The 26,772-nt window shown below is 46.9% G+C and overlaps 1 protein-coding gene across 5 annotated transcripts in view; it reads right to left on the bottom strand.

Annotated features, from left to right (window-relative positions):
- The window catches only part of CCPG1 (cell cycle progression 1), a 172,612-nt gene that overhangs the window by 112,494 nt on the left and 33,346 nt on the right, over positions 1-26,772 (bottom strand). For all 5 annotated transcript variants that reach the window (XM_030189112.1, XM_030189116.1, XM_030189107.1 and 2 more), the window contains exons 3-4: positions 8,581-8,698; positions 6,032-6,108 (exon numbers count right to left, since the gene is read on the bottom strand). In XM_030189112.1, the coding sequence (XP_030044972.1) occupies positions 6,032-6,108; positions 8,581-8,698 (195 nt within the window). The remainder of the gene's footprint in view (positions 1-6,031; positions 6,109-8,580; positions 8,699-26,772) is intronic.

Raw genomic sequence — 26,772 nt, 5'->3', positions numbered from 1 at the left:
GTGACTCCTATTTAGTACAATTTTATTCTACCATTACTATAGACATGTGACTGACGCGGTTGCTGTAATGCTCCATGAAATATGGAAAGCACACAAAAAAGGCAAAAGGTTACCCTACGAAAAAAACACAGTAGCACGAAAAGTAGGGGTAGACCATCAAGCACAATATGAAGAACTTAGTGTAAAAAGATACCATAGTTCTGGTTGCTTTTCTGTGTACCAGCTATTTAGTTGCTGTGGGTATAGACATCTTTGTAATAGGCCTTTTCTCCGTTTTCAATAAAGAAATACAAATTTTAAAAAAGATACCACCAAGGGCACCTAAAAAACACAGAATATTTATTGTCACAAATAAAGATACACCTTCAAGGGCCTATACTTTAGGTCCAAATAAACAAAGTACTCAAAAATAGGAACAACTGTTGTATAAAGAGAATTCCAAGAGGATAAAGTATTTTGATGCTTTTAGATGATCAGTATTTTCTCAATCAATATTAAACAAATGCTCCTGGATTTAATGATCCTAGTTAGCAGACATGTAAGAAAAAGAGTGATTTTATGAGGATTAGCCTCAATTAGAAATTAAAAGATCTAAGAAGTGAAGAAGGTAATTTTGAAACTGTTCTAAATTATGTGGAACCCCCCCCCCCCCCATATGGATGGATCATAAAATAGATTAAGAAAACTAAGAAAGATAAGTTCAAGAGAGACAAATTAGATTATAAAAGGCGTAGTATTTACCCCTAGTCTAAGCCAAAAAATTATTCCAGGCCCAACAGAGAGTCGAGTTCAAAACCAAGTGTAGCCTTATCCAAGCTGAGGAAAGATTCTGCAACCGAAGCAGAAAGAATATGAAGCGATTCGGATCATTTCTTTACCTCCCCCCTCAGTAGCCCTATTTCTACCTCCTCACCTTGTCTACTACTACTACTACTACTTAACATTTCTAAAGCGCTACTAGGGTTACGCAGCGCTGTACAATTTAACATAGAAGGACAGTCTCTGCTCAACGAGCTTACAATCTAAAGGACACGTGAACAGTCAGTCTGATAGGGGGCAGTCAAATTGGGGCAGTCTGGATTTCCTGAAAGGTAAGAGTTAGGTGCCGAACGCAGCATTGAAGAGGTGGGCTTTAAGCAAAGACTTGAAGATGGGCAGGGAGGGGGCTTGGCGTAAGGGCTCGGCAAGGCTGTTCCAAGCATAGGGTGAGGCGAGGCAGAATGAGCGGAGCCTGGAGTTGGCTGGTGGTGGAGAAGGGTAATGAGAGGAGGGATTTGTCCTGTGAACGGAGGTTTTGGGCGGGAACGTAAGGAGAGATGAGGGTAGAGAGGCAGTGAGGGGCAGCAGACTGAGTGCATTTGTAGGTAAGAAGGAGAAACTTGAACTGAATGCGGTATCTGATTGGAAGCCAGTGAAGTGACCTGAGGAGAGGGGTGATATGAGTATATTGGTTCTGGCGGAATATAAGACGCGCAGCAGAGTTCTGAACAGATTGAAGGGGGGATAGGTGGCTAAGTGGGAGGCCGGTGAGGAGTAAGTTGCAGTAGTCAAGGCGAGAGGTAATGAGAGCGTGGACGAGAGTACGGGTGGTGTGTTCAGAGAGGAAAGGGCGAATTTTGCTGATGTTAAAGAGGAAGAAGCGACAGGTCTTGGCTATCTGCTGGATATGCGCAGAGGAGAGGGAGGAGTCAAAGATGACTCTGAGGTTGCGGGCAGATGAGACGGGGAGGATGAGGGTGTTATCAACTGAGATAGAAAGTGGAGGAAGAGGAGAAGTGGGTTTTGGTGGAAAGACGATGAGCTCGGTCTTGGACATGTTCAGTTTCAGGTGGCGGTTGGACATCCAGGCAGCAATGTCGGATAAGCAGGCTGATATCTTTGCCTGGGTCTCCGCGGTGATGTCTGGTGTGGAGAGATACAGCTGGGTGTCATCAGCATAGAGATGATACTGGAAACCATGAGATGAGATCAGGGAGCCCAGGGAAGAGGTGTAGATTGAGAAGAGAAGGGGTCCAAGGACAGATCCCTGGGGAACACCAACAGATAAGGGGATGGGGGTGGAGGAAGATCCATGAGAGTGAACTTTGAAGGTGCGGTGGGAGAGATAGGAGGAGAACCAGGAGAAGAGAGAGCCCTGGAACCCAAATGAGGACAGTGTGGCAAGAAGTAAGTCATGATTGACAGTGTCAAAAGCGGCGGATAGATCGAGGAGGATGAGGATGGAGTAGTGGCCTCTGGATTTGGCAAGGAACAGGTCATTACAGACTTTAGAGAGTGCTGTTTCTGTCGAGTGTAGAGGGTGAAAACCGGATTGAAGTGGATCGAGGATGGCATGAGAGGAGAGAAAATTGAGGCAGCGGCTGTGAACGGCGCGCTCAAGTATTTTGGAGAGGAAGGGTAGGAGGGAGGTGGGGCGGTAGTTGGAGGGACAAAAGCTTTTTAGAAAGAATTTGGGACAGAGATCCCATCACACAATGACAGTACAGCAACAATTTTCAGAGAGGGAGATATCCAACAAGAGGCCAGGGGAAAGGCAGAGGCCATCAGCCCAGAGACACAGAGATAGATATTCCCATCATCATTCTCTCAAATGTGACACAGAAAGTCCTTATGTTTGTACCCTCAACAGGCGACAATGTTTTACTCGTAAGTTGCAAGCTGAGGCAAAACAGGGGATTTTTATGCTTATGATTTGTAATGTTGCCTTATGATACTTTTTCCCTTTCAATGCATTTTCCCTGTTTGGCCAGCAGGTGGTGTCTGCACTATAGCGTAGCAGAGGTCTGTTTTCCTTTTATCTTACCTTCCCCAAAGAAAAGAGGAAAACCCCTGCGGGGACGAGTAACCTGAAGTGCCATTGGTCAAACACCCTTGGGGCTAATGCTCTGTATCCTGATTGGCTCGAAGCCCAAGATCTATCCCATAGGTGCTGGACAGTGTTGCCAGGTGGGCGGTTTTACCGCCCAATTGGGCGGTTTCCGCGACCCGCCGCAGGAAATTTTTGCCCGCGGCGGGTCGCGGTTTTTTGGGCTTCTTTTTTTTCTTTTCCGCGGTTTTTCGGGCGGTTTTTTCGGCCGCGGGGGGCGGGATTAGTGACGTTTTGGGCGGGGTTAGTGACGTGTTGGGCGGGGCCGGTGACGGGGGAGGCGGGGCCCGTGACGGCGGGGTTGATGACGGCGGGGGCGGGGGTGATGACGCGGGGGTGGGGGTGTCAGGGGCGGGGTTTGAGTTTGGGCGGGTTTTGGGCTGGATTTGGGCTCGTTTGGGTGGGAAAACTGGCAACACTGGTGCTGGAATTCTCCAGTCTCTGAGTGGAAGTGTGGAGGGGGTAAACCTCTACACTGAGACCCTGTACAAATCCTGTGAGTAGTTTTCCAGATCTCCCCTACTTAGGTAGTAAAAAGTGTTTAGTTAGTTTAATACTGAATCATTGTTATTTTACCTGTTTCTGTTTAAAACTTTTACCATTCACTGTTCTATTTTTTTTTGTGTGAAAATAAACCTATTAGTTTGTTAGCTCTGTTGTCCTAGACTGACTAATAATCCTGGTAGTTTGTGTCCTCAGTCTCTGAATGGTTTTCTGGCAACCGTGGAACCCCTAGGATTGTGTCCCTAGAATCCATCAGGGAAATAACTTACAGGTGGGAGACTCACCCAGAGACAAGCAGGACCCAGTAGGGGAGTGGAGGGTATGCCAGTGTAGACGCACATGCCAGTGGGCCTGGTCAGTGCTGAGTAGGACTCTCCAAGTGGCCACAGGGTTAACTCCAGGTGGGTTATAGGGAAAGCGCTCAGGCATTACATGACACAAGTTACACTATTTTTTTTTCAAAAACTAATGCAGGACATTGAGTCCTGTTTTTGAGTACTTTTGTCTATTTTGGGCCTATAACATAGGCCCTTGAAGGACTATCTTTATATCTAGGACAATAAATATTGTGCGTTTTCCAGCTGTCCTTGGTGGTATCTTTTACACTAGATTTCCTAATATTGTGCCCACTGGTCTATCCCTACTTTTTGTACCGTGAAATATGGGTAATGCCATTTATGGCAAAGAAATGTATGCAAAATAAAGGAGCACAAGGGCCAGTCCAAGACAAAACAAGAAAATCCAGCAAACCACTCACACTGAGAATTTACCAAATCTCAGATATCTGATGCAGATAAAGGAGGTCAGCAATTGTAAAACACTTTTCCGATCCATTTTTAAGCTTAGCCTGATACTGTTACAAGTGGATTCAAACAACAAAAATCTTATAAAAAGATAGTAGATAATTTTTCTACAGCAGAACAAAACCTGCCAAATAATTAATCCTATTAAAGCTGGTATGGAGATTTCTACACACCACGCTACATGCTGCTAGAGAAGACATAGCACACCAACTTCCCCCTCAGGTTAGGGAGACACAAAGTTTGGACATATACTACCCAATATTCAAAAGGGTTTAACCAGGCAGGAGGGGTTCCTGCCCGATTAAACCCTGCTGAGTGACCTGGCACCTGATATTCATTAGCACTTAACTGGTTCGGTTAGGGGCAGGTCGGGGGTGGAGTGCCTACTTAGCTGGTTAGCAGTGATTTTCAGTCTGCAAACCGGTTAAGTAACCACATAATGGGGTCCTTTTACAAAGGCGCAGCAAGCCTACCATGGGCTTTATATGCGCCAATTTGGCACTACCACTGTGCTACCGCAGGAGTCCAGCAGTAGTTTTCTGCCCACACTGTGTGCTATTTAAAGTGCTCAAAAAATATTTTAATTTTTTCAGCGCCGGGGGCTTACCTGGCAGTAATCAGGCAGCAGTTACCGCAGGAGCCCTTACAGCCTCTTAAATAGGTGGCAGTAAGGGCTCCCCCAGGAAATGGACGTGCAACAAGTGTTTAACTTACCTTTTCCTTTTTTTTTTTAATTAAAAAAAACCCCTTTTACCTGCTGCGTAAGAGGGGGCCTTGGCGTGTGGCAAATCCATGTGCCGATGCTACTGCAGGGCCCCTTTTACCACAGCTTGGTAAAAGGGGCCCAAACTTAGGACAGCAAAAAGGCTGTCCTAAATTTATGCTCTAAAGTTAACCAGGCACCGGTCTGAATATCGGCTGGTGCCCAGTTAACTTCTGGGTGACCACTGATACTCGGATATTCAATGCTGGGAGCCACACATGCCCCAGCATTGAGTATCTGGGGTCAGGTTAGCCTGTGGCTATGAGTGGCTGACACTGCATACTGCCACGGGCTGAATATAGGGCCGTTAACTGCTATTCTGCACATACCTGCTTAACTTACACAGTGTGTATTTGCAGGGTGGGGGCATACACAGCAGGACAATGACAGGGCTCCAATTTATGCACGTAACTTTCAGACTACTGTAAGTTATGTGCGGACCTGCTGCACTTAGGTGCTCATGCTAACACCAGCTCTATGGCTGGCATAAGCACAAGCACCTAAATGTTAGCAGGATTAATACCTGGTTGTGCTAGTATTCTGTAAAAAGAAAGTAGGCACCCATGTTCCTTCCGTGCTCCCTCTGGGTACCTAACTGGAGACACCAAGATATAGACTTGCCCCCACTTTGCTTAGTTGTAACATAATTTAAAACAAATGTTTTAATCTAATTGTTTAAGCTAATACAGTTCTCAAAGGTTTATAAATCACCAGTTCTTAAAAGTCTGCCCTTGAGGTGTTTGAGGGAGGAAGGTAAACAGGTCAGTGACAGGGTAACAGTTAAGGATCCTCCTGCTTGTAGTGGGCACTTTTCAACTTGTTTTGTTTCATACTTTAAAGATGTTAGAGACCTGTACAATGTCACTATGCTCTCCAGAGGCAACATTATGACAATGTTTGGTGCAATATAATTTCATGTTACTATATGCACTATTCACTGCCCCCATTTCAAAGGCATGTTTGAACACTGTTGAACCTTGGGTATTCCCAAAGAACAGTAAACTGTGTATGATATCCGTCTCTTTCCTAGCAGTAGTGTGTAAACCTCCCAGATCTGCGTGCCTAAGGAAGAATTGTATACAAAGCAGAATTTACCTCAGTAGCTGGCACTGTTTGATCCAAGAGCGAACGAGGACCTCCCACAGCTGTCACAGTGCTATCCTCACAATCAGCTGAAACACAAACATCCTGGATCAAGGTAAATTAAAACATTTCCTGACCTCAAACCTCACATTTGTAGAGCACCACTACAAGCGAGTTTCTTAAAAAAAAAAAAAAAAGATTTTACAGGTTATTTCTGTCTCCCCCTGCAATTACAAATTTATTCTATCATGCTGACAATAATAAAACAGGACCAAATCCCTATCCTCTGACAAAGAAGCAAAACAACAATCGCATCTGGTCTCTGCAGTAACAGCCACAAGTTAAATTGAGGTATAACAACTTCAAGGAGGAGTTATACCTGCCTGTGTATGTAGCCCCCTTATTGTGAAGCCTCCTAGAGAATCAAGCTCCAATTCTGGAGGACTACAGGCAGTGTTGGGTAAAATCATTTTGACAAAGATTTTCAAATCAAAATCACTAAATACAAAACTAATTTGAAATCAAATCAGTAAGCCAGTTGTGATTTCAAATCAAAATTCAGCAATGTACTGCTATTAAATGTAATTGTCACAGGACAGGATTATAGACTAATCTATCAACACTGATAAACGTGAATATTATTATTTATTACATTTGTATCCCACATTTTCCCACCTTTTGCAGGCTCAATGTGGCTTACGTTAATGGTGTTAGCCGATTACAGTTTGAACAAATACATAGTATGAATGAATAAAAAGTGATATTGTGGTATAATGAGGTATATGTATGGTAGGAAACAGTTGGGGGGAACTTAGAGAGGGAAAGGGGAAAGAAGAGTCAGGTAATGTCCGTTGCAGTTCTTTGGTTATGTTGTGTCGCAAGTGACCGGTATTTTTATGTTGGGTCAGTGGGGTATGCTCTTCTGAACAGGTCTGTCTTTAATGCTTTCTGAAAATTTAGGTGGTCGAGCATAGTTTTTACTACTTTTGGTAATGCGTTCCATAGTTGTGCGCTTAGGTAGGAAAAGCTGGTTGCATAGGTGGATTTGTATTTGAGTCCCTTGCTGCTTGGGTAATGGAGGTTTAGATATGATCGTGCAGATTTTGTGGAGTTTCTGGTTGGCAGGTTGATGAGGTCTGTCATGTATCCTGATGCCACCTAAATTTTTGGAAAGCACTAAAGACAGAACTGTTCAGAAGAGCATACCCCACTGACCCAACATAAAAATACCGATCCCTTGCGACACATCATACTTATATTTCACAGTACAAAAGTAGGGATATGAGAATTATAAGTCCATATATGGCAAGAATTAATATATAAATACGGTTCACAGACTTTGGTAGCTTCGGCTCGAGTATAGACCATCACAGTAATAAATCCATGAATGCTAGACTAAATCAACACCCATCAGCAAATGATTTTCCATAACCAAAGAAGATACAATCGTCACTTGAATATGTGATTTCCAATCTAAAATCAAAATTAGGGTAGAAAGAGTGATTTTCAAACAAAAACCAGAAATCATACAAAATTATTTTAAATTGTCATCTCAATTTACTCGATTTGAAATCACATCCAGCACTGACTTTATGCAGGGAAAGCTTTTGGGAGGGGGAAGGAGGCAGGTGAAATACCCAGCTTATTTCTCAAATACAAATTCTGGATAGTTTCAGAAAACTGAATTTAGCAGTTATATAGCCTGAAAGGGACAAACACATAAAAGCAATCGTGAACTGCGTTTGGATACAGATGTATAAGGTGAAGGGGAAGGGATGATGTGTATACAAGATAAATGGGAATAGCAATTAACTGTATTAGTTCAATGGCTCCATAAAACAGTTGTTAATGCATAAAAAAAAGCACTTGTGAAAATCCGTAGGGGGGGGGGGCAGCTCTTCATGGACAGACTGTCCTAGAATTTGGTTGGAGAGCTGGAACCTCAATAAGAGACCATGCTACCAGATTTCAGCCAAATGCAGCCAGAGAGAGATCACCTCATATCTGGGTACGGACAGACACTGCGATGCCAATAGGTACCTTGCATGGATGAACATACCTTTTAAAGAAAGAGGGGGTGGGTACTGGGCTTTGTTACCGTTGTGTGTAATTCGCTGCTTAATTCTCCTTTGAAACTGTATTTGCACCAAAAGGCATCTGCCACAAGGTAAGGTTTTAAGAAACTAGGTAAATCTGGGGTACAGGGACCAGTAAGAGGTCCTCCAGCTATAATGTCCTATTGCCCATAATCTCCCTTGAACTGGAGCATTAATACTGACAAACTCTTTCATCCTAAGCATTTCACCTTTTAGAGTGATTATGGTTAACTGGAGGAGTGCACCAATGCAAAATTTTGTTGCCCAAACAAAACTGCTAGGGCACCTAGTTAGAAGGATGCTATTAGTGTATGAAAGTGTCACTGGAAAAACAAACATAAAATTCCTTTGACCTCTCAGCTCTCCTAAATACACAAACCAAGTTTTACTTTAAGCACAGTCTCTTCCATTCAGAACTTATGACAACTGCTTTCTTAAATCTTCTGCTGTTTTTCAAAGTCCTACCCCTCAGCTCTTGTGGCCTATCTTCCAGTTCTGCCTCAAGGATCGCAGGTGTTTCTTCTGACTCAAGGCTGCCATTGCTTTCTCCATTTTCACAGGTCAGTGTCTCAATATCAGAGCCCTGAGAAGGAAAAGATAGCAGGCAGGCTTGAAGTTACACAGCCACAGGAGAAGCTCACACAAAGCTATTTCAACACCCTTCATCATTCATGAGCAGGAGTCAGGCGGAGGGAAAAAGATTAACTTACTCTGGATTCAGGCCAGCTTGTTTTGCAAACAGACGGATTTGGTTATTTAAGTATAACAACAGGTGTAAAGCCCAGTCGGGGCCAAGATTCAGGAGTTCCACCAGAAGGAAACACAGATGTGATCTTTAAGCAGGCTGAGTCCAGGCACTACAAGCTCTTACAAGGAAGGACAGCCAAACAAACAAAACATAAAAAGAAACATTTCCACTAGAGCTGCATTTCGATTCAAGGACAGGTATACATAGAAAGTATCACATACAATGAGTTTATCTTGTTGGGCAGACTGGATGGACAATACAAGGTCTTTATCTGCCGTCATCTACTACGTTACTATGTTATGATTAAAGGCAGGACATAGCTAGCAGTCCACTGGGGTGGGGGGGGGGGGCAACAATACCTCTCCCTCCTCCCCCCCACATCAGCTATGATACATTTGCTGGTGAGGATACTCAAGTCGCAGGAGGAATGTGAACGATTACAGGAGGACCTTGCGAGACTGGGAGGAATGGGCGTGCAAGTGGCAGATGAAGTTCAATGTTGACAAGTGCAAAGTGATGCATGTGGGTAAGAGGAACCCGAATTATAGCTACGTCTTGCAAGGTTCCGCGTTAGGAGTTACGGATCAAGAAAGGGATCTGGGTGTCGTCGTCGATGATACGCTGAAACCTTCTGCTCAGTGTGCTGCTGCGGCTAGGAAAGCGAATAGAATGTTGGGTGTTATTAGGAAGGGTATGGAGTCCAGGTGTGCGGATGTTATAATGCCGTTGTATCGCTCCATGGTGCGACCGCACCTGGAGTATTGTGTTCAGTACTGGTCTCCGTATCTCAAAAAAGATATAGTAGAATTGGAAAAGGTACAGCGAAGGGCGACGAAAATGATAGTGGGGATGGGACGACTTTCCTATGAAGAGAGGCTGAGAAGGCTAGGCTTTTCAGCTTGGAGAAGAGACGGCTGAGGGGAGATATGATAGAAGTGTATAAAATAATGAGTGGAATGGATCGGGTGGATGTGAAGCGACTGTTCACGCTATCCAAAAATACTAGGACTAGAAGGCATGAGTTGAAGCTACAGTGTGGTAAATTTAAAACGAATCGGAGAAAATTTTTCTTCACCCAACGTGTAATTAGACTCTGGAATTCGTTGCCGGAGAACATGGTACGGGCGGTTAGCTTGACGGAGTTTAAAAAGGGGTTAGATAGATTCCTAAAGGACAAGTCCATAGACCGCTATTAAATGGACTTGGAAAATTCCGCATTTTTAGGTATAACTTGTCTGGAATGTTTTTACGTTTGGGGAGCGTGCCAGGTGCCCTTGACCTGGATTGGCCACTGTCGGTGACAGGATGCTGGGCTAGATGGACCTTTGGTCTTTCCCAGTATGGCACTACTTATGTACTTATGTACCAGTCGAAGAAATCCACTGCCAAAGTGGCCTCTTTCCTCCTTGTGCTCCCTCAGAAGCAAGGGGTTCCTCCAGCCGCTGATGCCGACACTCCTCGAATATGCTCAGTTCATGAACGAACTGAGCATGCTTGGGAAGTGCAAGAACTGGTGGTTGGAGGAACTCCGCTGACTTCCTCGCTCCTGAGGCAGTACAAGGAAGAAGGGGGTGACTCAGGTAGCGTATATCTTTGGCTGGCGGGGCTTGAGCTACCCCACCAGCCACTGAACACGTGTTGCAGTTTGAAGGGGTCTGAGCTCATGCTCCCCCTCTGCCTTCACCCATTCTCTCTCTCTTTCTCTCTCATGTGTCCCCATGCCTTCACCCATTCTCTCTCTCGTGTGGCCCCCTGTACCTTCCACCCATTCTCTCTCTCATTTGCCCCCCTGTGCCTTCACCCATTCATTCATTCTCTCTTTCTCATGGGCCATACCTCCCCTCTTTCCCCTCACCTGCCTGCCTGCACGGTCAGTCCGTCATCTGGCCCCCTCTCCCGGACCCCTGGTGGCTTTCTCTCCCCTCCCCGACCTTGGCGACCTCTCCCTCCTCTCCGTTTACTCCCCCACCCCCCCAAGTACATCTCACCCTGCAGCGGTATGAAACTCTGCCTCAGCCTGCATCGGGCCTTTCCTTCTGACTCATCTCGCCCTTCTTCTGAAAACAGGAAGCTATGTCAGAAGGGGGCGGGACGAGTCAGAAGGAAAGGCCCAGTGTAGGCTGAGGCAGCGTTTCAATACTGCTGTCGGTTCGAACATTACTGGGAGGGAGGAAAAAAAGTAAACAGGGACAGGAGGAGAGGGGAGAGAGAGATGCCAGACCGACCGTGCGTGCATGCGGGTGGGCAAACAGGGAAGGGAGGGCACTTAATCATGAATTGCAATTACATTTTTTAATCGAGATTAATAATTAACATGTTAATTGTGATTAAAGTGCTGCAGACCAAACTACCTGGAATACAGTTCCACCACCAACTCTGTACAGACTCCAGAGTCAAAGCAGCAAGAAGCAGAAGTGTTTTCCCTGCAGTACCTGGAGCACAAGGAGGGGAGGGGATAAGCCTAGAGCAGAACAGTCACTCCACTCCATCTAGGCCCTCTTCTCCTATTGCTCCTGCCCCTGCCACAAGCTATACTGTTCCAGTTCCTTTCTGTCTACAAATGAATCCCTGCTCCCCCAACCAGGCAGTTTTAACAGTTCCTACCCCCCCCCCCCCCCCCCCACCCACTACCAGATGAAGTAAATTCAGGAGCCGCTCCCTACCAGGCCATTATAGAAGCATGTTTTCATGCCATTGATATTGGCTCAGGTGGGGAGGGTGTCGTAAGTCCCAGGCAGGCAGCTGGCAATCCTCTGAGAAGTGACACAGTATCACTGTATTTAGATGGCCCCAAGCGCAGCAAGTGCTCTGTCACTGTGATGGTCCTGGGGGAATGGTCATGTTGGGGTGGGGGTTCTACTGCAAAATGGAATCAGCAACAGTAACCCTCCTCTCCCCAGGACCATTGGTACAGCACGTGCTCTGTCCTACACAGAGGTAGTGATACCGTATCATTTTTCTTCTCAGAAGATGTCAGCTGCCTTCCAGGGTGCTTGCAACATCATCCCAAACTGAACCAAGATTTATGGCCATCCTTTCCCTCCCTCAAACACATTCAGCACTGCCTAGCACAGATTCTTGTTAACTCTTCTCCTTAATCCTTTGTGTCTGGACCGCCACTGGGCTCTTGTTCCCTCTCAGACTGGGCCTTTTTAATGCCAGCTCCATGCAGCATAAAGGCTCTGTCTTAGCAGTTCTTATCTCCTTCCTCAATTTCCAGATTCCTATTAAAGAGACAAGGCTTAGCTCAAGTGAAACTGTTCCCCCCTTCTTGATGCCTCATCACCAGGCTTTGCTTTTACCTTTCACTGCAGGCCTTCAAAGGAAGGGGACAGAATAGCATTTCTCCGCTTCTCTACTTTTAACTCCTCCCCTTGGAACTTTAAACCCCTCTCTTTCTCGGCAGTTTGGGTCATGTGTTTTTCACCCCCTGCAGCCTCTTCTTTCTAGCCTTAGTTTGCCACCCTCCCCTCCCTCAAAGAGCTCTCAGTTCTACTTGCTGATTTATGCATCTCATGCTCTCCAATCATTGTTTGGGGGGGGGGGGGACTTCAATCTTCCTCCTTCCAATTCTGCTAAGAATCTCTCTCTCTCTCTCTTCTGCATAGTCTTAGGTACTTTCCTGCTCTCACACAGGGACATACTGTTGATCTTGTATTCTCCCTCTCTCCTTTGCCTATTCAGCTCTGTTCTTTTTCTGCCTCTCCCCTTCCCAGGTCTGGCCACTTCCTCATCACTTTTCCTTATCTGCATCCACATTCTCTTGTGTTAAAGAGGCCATTATATCACCTTGAACATGAGCTAAGTCAACAGCAGGTTTTCCTCCTGGATTTCCAGCCCGACGCCCCCCCCCCCCCCCCTAGATCTAGTATGTGATCTTTATGCCTTTCTCTCCTCACTTCTTGAGACTATTGCACCTCCTAGACACGTTGCAAGTAGTTCCCGTAAACACTCTCCTTGGCTTCATTCAGGATTGCTCTTGCTTAAGCAGCAGGTGCAATGTGCTGAACACCTGCGATGTAAATCTCATATCCCTCCTAGCGATCACATTTTTCATGTTGAGCATTGAGAATTTAATTCTACTCTTCATAAGCTAAACATTCCTACTTTGAAGGTGTTATCTAACTCTCCTAAATACACTTCAGAAGCTTTTTAAAATCCTTAATGCCATCGTCCCTCCCTCTTCCCCCGGTTCTTCTCACCTATCCTCAATTCTTCACCCCGATACTTGCTTGGCAGATGAAATTCTCTACTCTCTTCTGTCCTTGAGCATTCATCTTCATTGCGATTGCGTCCTCCTTCCTGAACCTTCCCACCACTGGAATCCCTTCTTTCCTTTCCCCATCTTTCCCCCATTGCTTCCTTTTAACCACAACTGTACCTCTCCTCTACATAAAGTACACTTCATTTACTCACTCTAGTGGCAGTAATGAAATTTGTCTCCTCCCTACACGTCACTTCCTCTCTGCTAGATCCTTGGTACGCAATTCTCTTTCAGAAATTCTGTTTGATTCTTCTCCAAACCAGCCTTTCCTATGGCTAGATGCCTAGTTTGTGAAAGCATAGTCTCATATCTCCAGTTTTTAAAAAAAAGCCTCCCTTGAGTCTAAAAAGCTGAACAGGTTGGCAGGATCCATTTCTCATCTTCCTTTTCTCGCTAAATAACTGGAAAGAACTGTCTTACATCAACTATTACTCTTTTTGGGTAAAAACTCTTTGCCCTATATCCATGTCAGGCAGGTAGTCTTGGGGGATCACAGGTATAGTTCACTTCTGGTTTCAATCTATGCCTTTCGGTGGCAGTTCCTACTATTGTTCCCATCTCTCACTCTGCAGTGCTCTTCAGGGGGGTCTATTCTATTCTAGCTCCCACTCTTTTAAAAATATTCTTATCCCCACTTCCTCTTCTGAACCCATCTCTTGGCATATTGTTACGCTGATTATGTACAAATTCTTTTCAGTCTTCCACTCGCCTATCTAATGTTTCTTCTCTTAATTCCTGCCTACAGGCTCTCTCCACCTGGCTAAGAGATGATCATTATTTTTGAATTCCTCCAAATGTGAGTATATTCACTTCCCAAACTGTCACTTCCTTATCAGGATGCAGTACACATTCTGGGGGGGGGGGGGGGGGTTATATTTGATCTCAAACTCACTTTCAAGACCCAGAATGACTTTGGTACCATATTTGTTCAGTCAAAATCATTCTTCCCCTCAAACATAAGAATGCTCATATTGGCACTAGTTATTTCTCATGTAGACTACTGAAATGCCCTTATAATGGTCTTCCCTTGGTGTCTTTGAAACACTTTCATTTAGCTCAAATCAACTGGTTGTTGAACTATTACATAATGCATGTCATTTTTGACAATGTGACCTCTTTACTTCCGTCCAATCACTGGCTGCCCATTGCAGTCAGGCTCAAATTTAAAATCCTTTGCCTTGTATTCAGAGGTCTGACACCATATTACCGCAGTTATTTGGCAGATCTCACTCCTTATGACTTCTCTTAACTCCTCTCAAATCAGCTCCTTCTTGCCCTCCCAAATCATTCTGTTTCTGTCTTGATATTCCTAGAGATACTGGCTTCTGTTATCTTGGCCTACATAATCAACCAAAGTCCTCTTTCCCTCGATTAAAAAAAAAAACAACTTGTAAAAATACCTCCCATTTGGATAATTTACTCATACTGCAGAGCTTCCTCCCTTGTTTTTCCCTTCCCATTGTTCTCCACTCATCTCCTCTCTCCCCCTCCTGTCATTCTCTTGCTCTTCTCCTCTGTTCCTCTTCTCCTTTCCTTTCTTTCAGTTATAAATGTAAATCGCCCAGCAGCACCTTGGCATGATATCAAGTAAATATAATAAATAAATAAAAATTCAGTGGATTCTAAAACATACAGGAGTTAAGAAAATAATTCAGAAAATGTGCATATGCTTTCAAACCCTGTACCATTCAAAAGAAAATAAACCGCATTCAGGCCTGTCTATGGAGAGTCCATCTATCAACAACTAACAGTTCTTTAATTACGGTAAAAATCTAAGAACAGCCATACTGGGTCAGACCAATGGTCCATCCAATGATCTTGGCTCAGGTGGGGAGGGTGTCGTAAGTCCCTGGCAGGCAGCTGGCAATCCTCTGAGAAGTGACACAGTATCACTGTCTTTAGATGGCCCCAAGTGCAGCAGGTGCTCTGTCATTGTGATGGTCCTCGGGGAATGGTCATGTTGGGGGGGGGGGGGGTCTACTGCAAAATGGACCAGAGAGGGAACAAGAGCCCAGAGGTGGTCCAGACACCAGGATTAAGCAGAAGAGTAACAAGAATCTGTGTAGGCAATGGTCCATCTAGCCCAGTATCCCGTTTCCAGAAGTGGCCAAGCCAGGTCACAAGTACCTTGCAGAAACCCAATTATTAGCAACATTCCATGCTACCAATCCCAAGTCAAGCAGCTGCTTCCTCATGTCTGTCTCAATAGCAGACTATGGACTTTTCCTCCAGGATCTTGTCCAAACCTTTTTAAACCCAGATACACTAACCTCTGTACCTCATCCTCCGGCAATGAGTTCCAGAGCTTAACTATTCGTTGAGTGAAAAAATATTTCTTCCTATTTGTTTTTAAAGTATTTCCATGTAACTTCCTCGAGGTTCCCCTAGTTTTTGTACTTTTGGAACAAGTAAAAAATCGATTTACTTCTACTTATTCTACACCACTCAGGATTTTGTAAACCTCAATCATATCTCCCCCTCATCCGTCTCTTTACCAAGCTGAAGAGTCCCTAACCTCTTACCCATTCCTCATACGAGAGGAATTGCAACACTTTTATCATTTTGGCCGCTCTTCTTTGAACCTTTTCTAATTCCACTATATCTTTTTTGAGATATGGTAACCAGAACTGAACGCAATAGTCAAATTACGGTCGCACCATGGAGTTATACAGAGGGCATTATAGTATTTTCGGTCTTATTCACCATCCCTTTCCTAATAAATCCTAGCATCCTGTTTGCTTTTATGGCCGCTGCCGCACACCGAGCAGAACATTTCACCCTAGATCTTTTTCTTGAGTGCTGACCCCCAAAGTGGACCATAGCATCAGGTAACCTATGATTTGGATTATTCTTTCCGATGTGCATCACCTTGCATTTGTCCATACTAAATTTTATCTGCCATTTGGTTGCCCAGTCTTCCAATTTCCTAAGGTCTTCCTGCAACATTTCACAGTCCGCACATGTTTTAACAACCAAAATTCTCATTTGGACACAATTTAGATAAAGACAGCAATTCTTCAGAAACAGACTGCTTCTCATGTTCTCAAGAAGAAAAAAAATCAAAGATGGTAATGTGAAGAAGATCTGTGAGGCCTATTCTCGCCCTCCACATCCTCATGTCACTAGGGTGCAAAGCAGTGCCCTCAGATTAATTACATCTGACTCCTGCAACTTCCTGTAGCAATTAATACCTGACAAGGTCTTTGACATTCTCAGTCAATGACAGCTATTCATAATTGGCTGCTAACTTGTGCAGCAAGAATATGCATACTTTCACTTAAAAAAAAAACAGCCTACGGAATGTATCTACACACCACTTATGCTTGCTCTGGGCATGCACATATGTGCTTCTGTATGTATTTCATAATATGTGAATGTAAGTGAAAATTAAGCCCTAATCCCACCTCAGGAACATGTCCAATCAGGCAAGAAAAACTTATATTATATGCCTATGCCTACATCCCACGTAAATTTTAGAAAAACATGATTTCTGTGTGCAAAACACTTTTATACATACAGAAATCTCTCGTACAATCCCCCCACCCCTCACTACAACTATCATATATTGTTTCCTTGCCTATCAGGATTTGGACCCTGTTCCTGGTAGGAACCACTCTTCTACTTTCTAGATAAAACAAAGTTTTAAAGTGATATTTAAAGCACAAAGGCCACAGAGCTGAAGATGAAGGCACAGGCAGCTCTGTTCACTAGATGCCAGAGCAAAAGCGAAATTGCCTTGCATGGATTTAAAAGAAGTATATGACAGCGTTTTCTTTGCTTTTATACATTCATACTTGCAAAAATTGTCAACCACACAGTTACAGAGGACATCCATTCCTCACCTACAAATGCTCCTCATCGGCCTAAATTGGCAGACAGGGTTTAGATACCAGATATAATGAGTCCAGAGCAACAGTGGAAACTTCAAAGCTCCAAGCAAGAGTAGGGCACATAGAAAAAGAGACCCATGAGACAGGAAGTAACTGAGAAAAAGATACTTCAGGTAATGCTTACAGATTATTTTAAAACTTCATGCATTCTCCTTTAAAAAGTTACCCTAGCATGTATGCCAGGTATTTTCTCTATCTTAAGAGATTAGGGGCCAACTGTATAGTTAAACCTTCAAAATTCTGTGGGGACTCGTAAAGATTATAAATAGAAATAAAACAAAAAGAAAATAAGATACCTTTTTATTGAATGGATGGAGGGCAGGGGAGAGGAGAGAATTGCTGGGTATGGATGGAGGGCAGGGGACAGGAGAGTTGCTGGACAGGAGAGTTGCTGGACATGTGTGGATGGAGGGGAGGGCAGGGGAGAGGAGAGGAGAGTTGCTGGACATGGGTGGATGGAGGGGGAGGGCAGGGGAGAGGAGAGCTGCTGGACATGGGTGGATGGAGGGGAGGGCAGGGGAGAGGAGAGCTGCTGGACATGGGTGGATGGAGGGGAGGGCAGGGGAGAGGAGAGGACAGGGGAGAGGAGAGTTGCTGGACATGGGTGGATGGAAGGAGGGGATAGGCGAGTTGCTGGACATAGGTGGATGGAAGGGAGGGGATAGGCGAGTTGCTGGACATAGGTGGATGGAAGGGAGGGGATAGGAGAGTTGCTGTACATGGATGGATGGAAGGAGAATTGTTGGACATGGATGGAGGGGAGGGAAAGGAAGACAGGAAGGAGATGCACATGGATGGAGGGGAGAGAAAGAAATTCTGGACATGGATGGAGGGAAGTGAAGAGAGAGGAAGGAGATGAGATGAGGGAAAAGGAGGAAAGGAGAATACTGCACATGGATGGAGAAAATAGGCATAACCTGGATCCACTGGACAATCAAGTCTGTGGAGGACCCGGCTTTTACTTATGGATGTAGGGCAAGAAATGAAGAAAAAAGGAGGAAAGTAAAGAAATAAATGGAAAGGAAGCACTGGAAACAGAGTTAAGAGGACAGATAGCAGCAGAATCAGATTCTGGGCCAGCATGATCAGAAAAACAAAGTCACCAGACAACAAAGGTAGAAAAAAATCATTTTATTTTCATTATAGCGTTTGGAATTTGTCCACTTTGAGAATCAGGTGCTCAACGTTAAAAGTTTATATTTATTTACTTATTTATGGCACTTTATCCCACATTAAACATGAATTAGACTGGAACCTGGGATCATTTAATTTTTTTTTCCTGGAGAGAGTAATGCATTGCCCCCCCCCCCCCCCAGGCTCTCTCTCCGGCTATAGCCAGCTCTGCAATTTTGAGGGGGACGCAGAGGTGGACCGGGGAGAGAGCCTGTTAAACATTTACCAGCACACCAATGAGAACAAACAACCAATTCTGAACAAGGAAGAACACAGGGTGGCCCTCTGAACTGATCTGTTTGGACTAATGGAAAGAAAATTATCAGGTAAGGACTAATTTTACCTTCCATAGCGCCCCAGAAATCAATCCAGAGACTTGTAGGATGTACCAAAGCAGCCCTCAAAGTGGGGCAAGACACTGCAAACCCAGCAGCCCCGACAGAGGTCCCAAAGGCTGCATCCTGACATACTACCACATCCAATCTGTAATGCTTAGAGAAGGTATGCATTGAAGCCCAAGTGGCCAACCTGCATATCTCCTTCAATGAAATCGAGCAGGATTTGGTGAAAGAAGCCACCCAGGCCCGGGTAGAATGCGCTCTCACCCGCAAAGGAATGGGCTTCCCTGTGGCGGTATAAGCTGAAGCGATCGCCTGTCGTAGCCAATGAGCCACTGTGGCCTTCAAGGTTACCTCTCCCTTTTTGCGACCCACAAAGAGGACGAAAAGATGATCAGAACGATGGAAGTCATTGGCAACTTCCTGATACCGGCAAAGAATGCACCGCACGTCGAGACACCTCAAAGGTCGGAACTCATATGGGTAGTCCTCTCAGCGAAAGGCTGGGAGAAAAAGCAGCTGATTCAGGTTACTCGGACAGGGTGATTACCACAGTGCTACAGGCATGGAAGCGGTCTACTTCCACGATATATGCGAGGGTCTGGCAGACCTTTGAATTGTGGTGTTCCTATTCAGGCATTGCAGCTACCTTGACCTTGGTATCTTCCTTCTTAGCCTTGATAAGTCTTTGTCCCTGAGCTCCTTAAAGGTTCAGGTGGCAGCTTTTGCCAGTTTTTGGGGCCGACTTCAGGACTCTTCTCTGGCCTCGCATCTGGACATGGTACACTTTCCCGGGGCGTTAACCACCTACGGCCTCCAAAACACAGTCTTCAACGTGAGGTCTTTCAAGGACAGACAATCTAGGGGCTCAATTTGTCCTTGAAAGACCTCACGTTGAAGACTGTGTTTTTGGTCACCATCGCCTCAGCGAGACTGGTTTTGGAGCTTTAGGCGCTGTCCTGCAGGGACCCCTTTCTCCAGTTTATGGAGGCAAGGGTGTGCATTTGGACGGTTCTATCCGTCCTTCCTTCCTTCCTAAGGTGTTTTCACGCTTTCATAAATCATCTGAAGTGACCCTGGTCACACCCCCAGAAAATGAGACAGCCATCCCCTGATGACCATCAGGGAATGGACCAGGGCCCCATCATTGGGAACTTCTAATGGCCGGAGACACGAGAGGTGGAAGCAGAAGAACATTGCTCCCCCCGAAAGGGCTACTGCTTCTGCTGGAAGATCCACCAAATACGCAAGGCCAGATTCCAGGGCTGGCAAGGATCCAATGAGCTTGTCAGGAGAAGTTGCCTTTTGGACCCATGAAAGATGCACATGCCGCATAAGACCTGCACACAGACGCTTGGAGGCACAATACTGCTACCTCAAAAGGACATCTTCAAAGAAAATTCCAACTTCCGATCCTGGGTGTCCTTTAGATCCGTGCCCCCTTTCACCAACAGCATGGTCTTTTTAGTGACCGCTGTGATTAAGAAGTCCACCACTGGAAGGCACAAGGCAAGGACTCCAACTCCTCTGCAGACAGCGGGAAAAGATGCGCCACTGCCCGCGCCACCTGAAGGCCAGTGTCTGGAGAATCCCATTGCTTCGAGGTGAGAACCTTCATGGACTTATGGATATGAAAGTTCTTTGGGGGCCTCTTGGTCCCCAACATAATGGACGGCGTGATAGATGTGGATTCTGGGGAAGAAATATTCAAAACCTCAAGCGCCTGGATGATGAGGGCTGGATGCTCCTCCTTCCTGAAAAGCCGAATTGCTGTGGGGTCATCTCCTTCAACTGGCAGCAGTTCCTCCAAGAATCTCAGAGGTAGCTGGTAGGGAATATCCAGAAAGTGGCCATCCTCCGCATCGCAGGGCCCAGAGGCGTCATTCACGTCCTGCGAGACCTCAACACGTGGTCTCTTAGGCAAAAATGGCATCTGAATGGTCCGAGGAGGAGAGCAACCTGGAAGTATCCTGAGGCTACCCGATCGCTTCAGTAAAAAGCTTTGTGCATGAGTAGCACAAATTCAGGGGAGAATGGTGCATTATCCACCCCTGAAGCCTCTGTTGAGTCCCCTGGCGCATCTAAATCTAATGTTGCTGAGGCGGGAAAATATTCACGCGGCTGTCCCGCTACCATGCAGTGCAGGGGAGAAATGGCGCCTGTAGAAGTGTGCACCGAAGCAAGACCCGGGCTTCCTGCTAAACTACGCTCCGGCACTTCTGAAGTCTGCAAAGCCGGTTTCCCAGCTGACTCCACCCTCCGTGAACATGCCTCGCACCCTCCCCCCCCCCCCCCCCCCCCGACACTGCTCTCTCGCTCTCACACCAGAAGCAATGTTTCACAGATTCCAACGAAATAGACATACAGGTGCATACAGAGACTGACACCCCCCTCCCCAACGCTGTTCACAATCGCGGAACAGCTCTCCTCAGTCTGATCGCTTTTTTTTTTTTAATGTTCAACATCTTACCTCATCCAGTTCATCTGGTTGACTTTTTTTTTTTTTTAATATAGAAACAGGAGAAAATCTACATAAGTATTGCCATACTGGGAAAGACCAAAGGTCCATCAAGCCCAGCATCCTGTTTCCAATAGTGGCCAATCCAAGTCATAAATACCCAGAAATCCCAAAAATATACAAAACATTTTATACTGCTTATCCCGGAAATAGTGGATTTTCCCAAGTCCATTTAATAAAGGTCTATGGACTTTTCCTTTAGGAAGCCGTCCGAACCTTTTTTAAACTCCACTAAGCTAACCGCCTTACCACATTCTCTGGCAATGAATTCCAGAGTTTAATTACACGTTGAGTGAAGAAAAAATTTCTCCGATTCGTTTTAAATTTACTACATTGTAGCTTCATCGCATGCCCCTAGTCCTAGTATTTTTGGAAAGCGTGAACAGACGCTTCACATCTACCCGTTCAACTCCACTCATTATTTTATAGACCTCTATCATATCTCCCCTCAGCCGCCCTAGCCGCTTTAGCCTTTCCTCATAGGGAAGTCGTCCCATCCCCTTTATCATTTTCGTCGCCCTTCTCTGCACCTTTTCTAATTCCACTATATCTTTTTTGAGATACGGCGACCAGAACTGAACACAATATTCGAGGTGCGGTCGCACAATGGAGCGATACGGGAAAATTAGGTTCTTACCTTGGTAATTTTCTTTCCTTTAGTCATAGCAGATGAAGCCATTACGTATGGTTATGTCCATCAACCAGCAGGGGAGATAGAGAGCACTCAAACTTTCACAGTGCCCTCTTGGCCAGCTAGCTCCACTGCCTCTTCAGTATTTGAAGCTTCCAAAGCAGTATGGCAAACCGCAATGGGAATCACAAGAGCTTTCCTCACAGCGAACGATGGCCCATCACAAGGGCATGAACTCATAAAGGAGGGAATGCACATCCTCCTGGAGGGAATAAACTCATCCTCCTTATTGTATAAGTGGAGGGGAACACCACGCGCCTCCTGGAGGGAATCACACATCCTCCCAACACACTGGAGGGAATGAACTCATCCTCCTATTTATAGAACTGGAGGGGAACACACGCGCCTCCTGGAGAGAATCAACACATCCTCCAAAAAAAACATGCTGGAGGGAATGAACACATCCTCCTAAATTTAAACTGACATGAATCCTGAAGATTGTTTTCCAACTTTCTCCCAAGGAAGGAACTTCAGGAAATTAGAACAGAACCTGAAAAACAGATTCACAGCATACAGACAATCATACAGGGAGGGCTCATGGCCTTCATCTGCTATGACTAAAGGAAGAAAATTACCAAGGTAAGAATCTAATTTCCCTTCCTTGTCATCAAGCAGATGAAGCCATTACGTATGGGATGTAACAAAGCAATCCCTAGATAGGGTGGGAACAAGCCACACCACGCGCTAGCACTTGTGCACCAAAACGCGCATCCCTCCTGGCAGCCACATCCAGCCTGTAATGTCGGGCAAAGGAGAGCTTAGAAGCCCATGTTGCTGCACTGCATATCTCTTCAAGAGAGAGTGCTCCAGTTTTCAGCCCAAGAGGAAGAAATCGCTCTAGTAGAATGTGCCTTAAAGGCTACAGGCCCTGCCGGCCAGCAGATAAGCTGAAAAGATAGTTTCTTTGAGCCAGCAGGCAATAGTGGCTTTAGACGCTGGAGACCCTCTGCGAGAACCAGATAGCAAAACAAACAGATGATCAGAAGTCCTGAAAGAGTTAGTAACTCGCAGATACTGCAGCAGAGTCCCTGCGCACATCCAAAAGGTGCAGCTGCCAAAAGATTCTGGAAACTCTTCCTCTGAAAAAGAGGGCAAGTGAAAAGCTAAAACCACCTTAGGCATAAAGGAAGGCACGGTCCGAACCGTGACTCCGGACTCTGAAAATTGCAGAAATGGGTCTCTATAGGACAGCGCCTGGAGCTCTGACACCCGTCTCGCCGAGGTAATGGCCACCAGAAAAACGGCCTTCAGTGTCAAGTCTTTCTCCGATGCTCGCCGAAGCGGCTCAAAAGGAGATGCCTGCAGGGTTTTCAAAACTAGCCCCAGGTTCCAAGCTGGACAGGGTGCTCGCACTGGAGGTCGGAGCCGAAGCACCCCTCTAAGAAACCGTGCCACATCTGGGTGAGCAGCCAAAGACATGCCTGCCACCTTACCACGACGGGAGGCCACGCTGCCACCTGCACCCGCAGGGAATTATAGGCCAAGCCTTTTTGTACACCTTCCTGCAAAAAGTCCAGAATCGGCGAGACAGGAGCCCGCATTGGAACAATGGCTCTGGAAGCACACCAAGACTCAAACAGGCACCAAATCCTGGCATAAGCCACGGAAGTGGACCGCTTGCGGGCTTGCAGGAGAGTGGAAATAACTTTATTGGAATAACCTTTATCCCTCAATTGCGCCCTCTCAATATCCATGCCGTAAGACCAAAGCGGCTGGCGTCCTCCATGGCTACCGGTCCCTGAGTCAACAGGTTCGGTACCAGAGGTAATGGCAGAGGAGCCTCCAGGAGCATCTGTCGGAGGTCTGCATACCAAGGTCTCCTTGGCCAATCCGGGGCAATGAGGACCACTTCTCCTGGGTGCAGCCGAATCCGCAAGAGCAGGCGCCCTATCAAGGGCCATGGGGGAAACACATAAAGTAGACCCGGAGGCCAGGGTTGAGCCAAGGCATCCAACCCCGCCGAGCGAGGATCTCTCCGTCTGCTAAAGAAGCACGGGACTTTGGTATTGGCACTTGTCGCCATTAGATCCATCACGGGCTTGCCCCATTTGGCACAGATCTGCAGGAATACTTCGTCTGCCAGATTCCATTCTGCTGGATCGATCTGATGCCTGCTCAGATAATCGGCCTGCACATTGCTCTGACCTGCAATATGAGCTGCCGACAGACACTGAAGATGCAGCTCAGCCCAGTGGCAAATCAGTTCGGCCTGCGCGGCTAGTGCTCTGCACCTTGTTCCGCCTTGTCGATTTATATAGGCCACCGTTGTCGTGTTGTCCGACATCACTCTGACAGCCAATCCTTCCAGGGTCACTTGAAAGGCCAGAAGCGCCTGAAACACCGCTTCAACTCTAGGCGGTTGATGGACCACTCCGACTCCTCGGGTGTCCATAGACCCTGGGCATGCTTCCCCTTGCAGTGTGCGCCCCAGCCCTTCAGGCTGGCATCTGTTACCACTAGGCACCAAACGGGGAACGTCAGCGGCATTCCTCGCCGCAGCATGCTGTCCGAGAGCCACCACTCCATGCTGAGACGGGCCGCAGGGAGCCAAGTAAGTCTGCATTGGTAATCCTGAGAAATAGGAGACCATCTCCGGAGTAGGGAATACTGTAGAGGTCTCAGGTGCGCTCTCGCCCAGGGTACCACTTCATCGTGGCTGTCATCGATCCCAGCAGCAGGACAATGTCCCAAGCTCGCAGGCGGGGCATCCTCAGGAGCAGACGGACCTGATTCTGAAGCTTGCACCGCCTTAGCTCGGGTAGGAACACATAGCCCGAGACTGTGTCGAACCTGGCCCCCAAAAACTCTAGAGATTGTGAAGGGGACAGGTGACTTTTGGCCATATTGTCGACCCAGCCTAGAGATTGCAGTACTGAGACCACTCTGGCTGTAGCTTGTAAGCTCTCTGTTGCAGAGTCTGCTCTGATGAGCCAGTCGTCTAGGTACGGGTGAACCCTGATACCTTCTCGCCTGAGAAAAGCAGCTACTACCACCATTACCTTCGAAAAGGTTCGGGGAGCTGTGGCGATGCCAAAAGGCAAGGCCCTGAACTGGAAATGTTTTCCCACACCGCAAACCTCAGAAACTTCTGGTGCGGGGGCCAAATCAGTATGTGCAAGTAAGCTTCTTTCGGTCTAGAGACGTGAGAAACTCTCCTGGCTGAACCGCCGCAATGACGGAGCGCAGGGATTCCATGGGAAAATGCCGCACTCCTCAGGGACTTTTTCACTTCTTTTAAGTCCAGAATAGGGCAAAAGGACCCACCTTTTCGCGGCACCACAAAGTAGATGGAGTATCGGGCCGCAGCCTTGCTCGGCGGGAGGCACACGGGGTCACTGCCCCTAACTGAATCAGACTTGTAAAGTCTCCTCCACTGCCGCCCGTTTTGACGCAGAACCGCATCGGGACTCACAAACACGTCTCTTACTGGGGCGTTGAATTCTATTCTGTATCCATCTCTGATCAGGTCCAGAACCCACTGATCTGAGGAAATCTTGGCCCCTCCTCGACAAAGAGGGAAAGCCGGTCCTCCGATGACAGGCATCGGAGGAGAGGGCCGGCGCACCATCATTGAGAGGGTCGCCCTGAACTCCTGGTCTTGAGCCACCGGCTGCGAGAACGCTTGTCCGAGCGAAAGGAGTTCCTCTGCTGACCACGGGCACGTGAAGTGGACCAAGCAGACGCCCAGCGGCGGGTACCTTCTAGCTTCACGGAAGCGAGGTCTGTACGAGGCAGTGGACCGCCTTGGCCCTTAGAGGAAGGCCTCTGCCTATCTTCGGGCAAGCGCTGGGGTTTTGGATCACCCAGGCCTTTCACAATTTTCTCTATAACTCCTCACCAAATAGAGAAGGCCTTGAAAAGGCAACGTCAGCCAACCTTTGCTTAGAGGCCATGTCCGCTGCCCAGTGTCGTAGCCACAGACGACGGCCGAGCCGCCACTGGTGCTACTGCCATTTGTTTAGCCGAAGCTCTGACAAGGTCATAAAGGCATCAAGCCAGAAAGGACAGGCCACCTCCATCCGCGGAGCCACATCCGAAGAAGGGCTCCGCTCCATCTGCCGGGGCTGAGCCACTGCCTGTTGGCGCAAGCTAGGCAGGCTCTCACAGCATAACAGCTGCATGCAGACGCCCGAACGTGAGACCTGCAATTCAAAGGACCGTTTCAACGCTGTTTTCCAGCCTACGGTCTTGAACGTCCTTCAGGGCAACAGCCTCCTTCAACAGGGAGGGTAGTTCTCTTTGTCACCGCAGTGACTAGGCATCCACTGTAGGCATTGAAAACGAGCCATATGTCCTCACGCAGAGGGTATAACTGCCCGCATAGCCCTGGAAACTCTCAAAGGTCCCTCGGGTCAGCCCACTGAGCCGAAACAAGCTCTAGGATGGAGTCATGCAAAGGGAAGGCCCGAGCAGCTTCTTTGGTACTAGCCATCCTGGATTACCCGAGGAGGCCATGCCACTGTCAGGATCTTCAATCGAGAGGGCCTGCAGGGTAGTCTGAAATAAGCGCTGAGCAGCTCATCACGGTGGGAAAATCCTCACCGCGGAGGGATCATCCAGATCCTGTGGTAAATCCGCAACCTGACTTGGTTCCTCAGACCAAGAACAGTCTGTCAGAGTTCTCCGAATCCTCAGACCCCGACCACGGGGGGGGGGAAAAGGTGCACACCACAATCTGAAGGGGAATTACCCTTCTGCGCTTATCTTTAGGCCAAGTATCCGGGAAAAAAGCCACGGGCAGTCCCAGGCCAGAATCCATCGGGGGGGGGCAATCAGAGGAGCCTCAGGCGACCCTTGAGGAAGGGCTCTTTTCATCATGTATGCTTTATGCAGCAAAGCACAAAATCCAGGGGAGAAAATTCACCCCTGGGCACCCAAATCCTGTCCGGTGCTAGCCACTCCCGAAATAACCTCATCTCGAGGTGCCCCACCCGGCTCAGGTCTCTCCGTGTCCACGGAGGCCGCGCCATGCGGTGTAAGCAAAATGGCGCCCGCTGCCAGCTCAGAGCGGGAAGAAACATCGCTCGCCATGCTC

The sequence above is a fragment of the Microcaecilia unicolor genome, chromosome 1 (genome assembly GCF_901765095.1).
Source record: "Microcaecilia unicolor chromosome 1, aMicUni1.1, whole genome shotgun sequence".
Taxonomy (NCBI): domain Eukaryota; kingdom Metazoa; phylum Chordata; class Amphibia; order Gymnophiona; family Siphonopidae; genus Microcaecilia; species Microcaecilia unicolor.
The sequence above is the reverse complement of the archived record's forward strand: the minus strand, read 5'-3'. Positions and strand labels throughout refer to the sequence as shown.